This window comes from Pistacia vera, unplaced genomic scaffold (genome assembly GCF_008641045.1).
Source record: "Pistacia vera cultivar Batoury unplaced genomic scaffold, PisVer_v2 Contig291, whole genome shotgun sequence".
Lineage (NCBI taxonomy): Eukaryota > Viridiplantae > Streptophyta > Magnoliopsida > Sapindales > Anacardiaceae > Pistacia > Pistacia vera.
Window position 1 is genome coordinate 1,044,071 of NW_022196103.1, and position 2,874 is coordinate 1,046,944.

Consider the following 2,874-nt stretch of genomic DNA (forward strand, 5'->3'; position numbering starts at 1 on the left):
TTTTGCAGTCTCAAGCTTTGTCTTTCGTTAACATCGCATCTCCCACACGCACTTAAAATTAAGAACAAACTTAAAGGCGGAGAATCCAACACTTCGAAAATCTTTTTCTACTCTTCAACAGATTTAATCAATTAACGGTAACGTAACTTCGACTCCAACTCCACGTAATGGCATCGCTTCACCCTTCAGAGCTCGAGTCCGGCACCACCGATTCTGTCGCCTCCTCTCCTCGTTCTGACCACCATGATCTCCATATTTCACGTGTGCGATTCATGTGTAGCTTCGGTGGCAAGATCCTCCCCCGCCCGCATGATAATCAGCTCCGTTATGTTGGTGGTGATACCCGCATAGTTGCCGTTCACCGCTCCACTACCTTCTCGGCTCTACTCACCAAGCTCTCAAAACTTGCAGGTATACTTAATGATTAATCAGACTAAATAAAGTTCTGTAAATTCAATCTTTTGTTTTTATCGTTGATTCTTATGATGCATGTTAATATAATTAATCAGGTGGCAGTAACATTAGCGTGAAGTATCAGCTGCCTAACGAGGATCTGGATGCATTGATCTCGGTCACCACGGATGAGGATGTGGAGAACATGATGGAGGAGTATGATCGCATAGCACATAATCAAAACCAAAGATCAGCGCGGCTCCGCCTCTTTCTTTTTACTAAAGGTGATGATTCCCGAGCCAGTAGTATCAGCTCGCTCCTTGATGGCGCGGCTAACCGAGAACACTGGTTCTTTGACGCTCTCAACAGCGGCGCGGGGCTCGAGCGTGGACGTTCAGAGGCTTCCTCTATTATGTCTGAAGTACCCGATTATTTATTCGGGTTGGATAATTCTGATGAGACGCAGCCTCGTGAACCAAAAATGAAGTCTCGATTAGTTTTGCATGAGAATGTATCAATGTCGGATCCGGGTTCTCCTGCCCCGGTTGTTTCGTCGCCGTTTTGCTCTACATCATCCGCACCTATCGTTCCATCCATGCCGGATCTTCCTCCAGTTAAGACTAAACCCGACAACCCGGTTGCGACAATAGAGTCAAAGCGGAGTGGTCAAGTGGATGGCTATGTAGAGACTGTGGAGACACAAACGCAACCAATACAGCCAAACGAATATTCGGGTCAACCCATGTGGCAATACTTCTCGGATTCTCATTACTCGGGTCCTGCTGTACAACAAATTCCAGTTTATTATGTTCCGGGTCCGGTTCAACCCGGGAATGCTTCGGTACAGCCTGTCTCTGTTCAAGCACAGTATGTTCATCAATACCCCGTTCCTGGGGGTCAAATGCCTGTAGGGTACCATCAGCCAGTTCCAAGTTCGGGTCAAATATACGGTGGAGCTGCAGTGAGGCCTGTTGTGACGATGGATCATGCATATGACCCGGCAATGAGAGTAGTTCCAGCTGAGGGAGTAAACCAGCAGGTTTATTACGGGGTTAGAAATGCGGGTTTGGTTCAGGGGTATCCGGGTATGATAATGCCAGGTGGAGAAGAATTAACAAGGACCGGATCCGATGTAAAAGCGGGCCGGATCTCACAGTCTTCCTAAACGGGTCATATACGGTAAATTACGTTAATTTTGTCATATTTGCATAAAGCCAAAAAGCCTTTTGTGTGTGACTCTGGTACTTGTTTTTCTGGATTGTAATTAAATTCATTATATTTTGATGAAATTGGGAATGAATTTTGATACAAGTGTACAGGGAGGGAACTCAAAATTTGGTATAAGTTTTTCAGTTTGTTTTTGTAGAAGAAAAAAAAAATAAAAAAAAAATATATATATATAGATATGCTATGTTTGTAACAGACTTGTTGGGTATCTTTATGTTCCTTTCAGGATTACTTGTATATGTTGTTTTCTAATAATTAAAACTTAGGAGTAAAATTTAATTTTAAAACAAAAAAATAGCAACAGTAGCAACACTGCCAAAGAAGAAGAAATACTACAACTAGAAACAAGTATGTTGATGATAAAGTTAAAGCTAGGGTACAAATGCGTTTGGCCTAGGAGCTGCAAAGTACAAAACTTATCCAAAACTCAACTTTTCAGCCGAATAAGTTCCCTTGCGGCTTTCCAGTTAAAATCAGGACATGAATGTTATCCATTCATTCACAAACAGACTAATTTCTAAGGTAATAACTTGTCTATCAATTAATTATAAGATAACTTAAAACTTAATTTAAATTTAAAATCTAACTAAGCTAATATTTTTATTAAAGTAATAACTAGTTTAAACGGATAAAGATTTTGGACCCAAATTAAAAACTTATCTAAAAAAAATTGTCTTATTAATTAAAAAATAATCGTCTGCAAAAAGTTTTATAAAATAATATTTCCTGTGTCTTATATAATTTCTGATGGATCTTATCCGTGTGATAAAAGAGTAAAGAAGAACCTAACATGGTCTCCTAAGTTTGAGTCTCCTTGATAGTAAAAAAACAAGAGAATAATCTAATATGGTCTCCCAAGCATGAGGATCTAAGATAGTATCTCGAGTTTGAATCCCTATGATCCTTAATAGAGGTGACCATTGGATCATAAACTGACTCAAACACCTTTGGTTATTAAATAAAAATTAAAAAGTTGTATAGGAATGATAACGAAGTTACTTATATAGACACATAGTTAAGAAAAAAAAAAAAAAGTTTTATAGCAATAATTCCCTTGAAGTGTAATCAAATAAAAGAACAAAAAAAAAAAAAAACTTGTTATAGTTATAGTAATAACATAAATTTCTTTACCATTAAGTTTTTGATATTAAAATAAACGGTAGAAAAGTTATATCTATTAACTCAGTTATGCTATAAATTCTAACAGTACGCTAATAATAAGAGAATTTATATAATTTCTGAAATATCAAGGAA

At 38.0% G+C, this 2,874-nt stretch overlaps 1 protein-coding gene across 1 annotated transcript; it reads left to right on the forward strand.

Moving 5' to 3' along the window:
* Positions 1 to 1,704, forward strand: LOC116134782. Its single transcript, XM_031420428.1, has 2 exons — positions 1 to 411; positions 510 to 1,704. The coding sequence occupies exons 1-2, from the start codon at positions 168 to 170 to the stop codon at positions 1,556 to 1,558; spliced, it is 1,293 nt and encodes a 430-aa protein (XP_031276288.1). The 5' UTR covers positions 1 to 167; the 3' UTR covers positions 1,559 to 1,704.
* The last annotated feature ends 1,170 nt before the right edge of the window (positions 1,705 to 2,874 follow it).

Coding starts and splice junctions, on each gene's coding strand:
- LOC116134782 (XM_031420428.1), top strand. CDS start 168: ATGGCATCGCTTCACCCTTCAGAGCTCGAGTCCGGCACCACCGATTCT. Junction 412..509: donor CAAGCTCTCAAAACTTGCAG/GTATACTTAATG, acceptor ATAATTAATCAG/GTGGCAGTAACATTAGCGTG.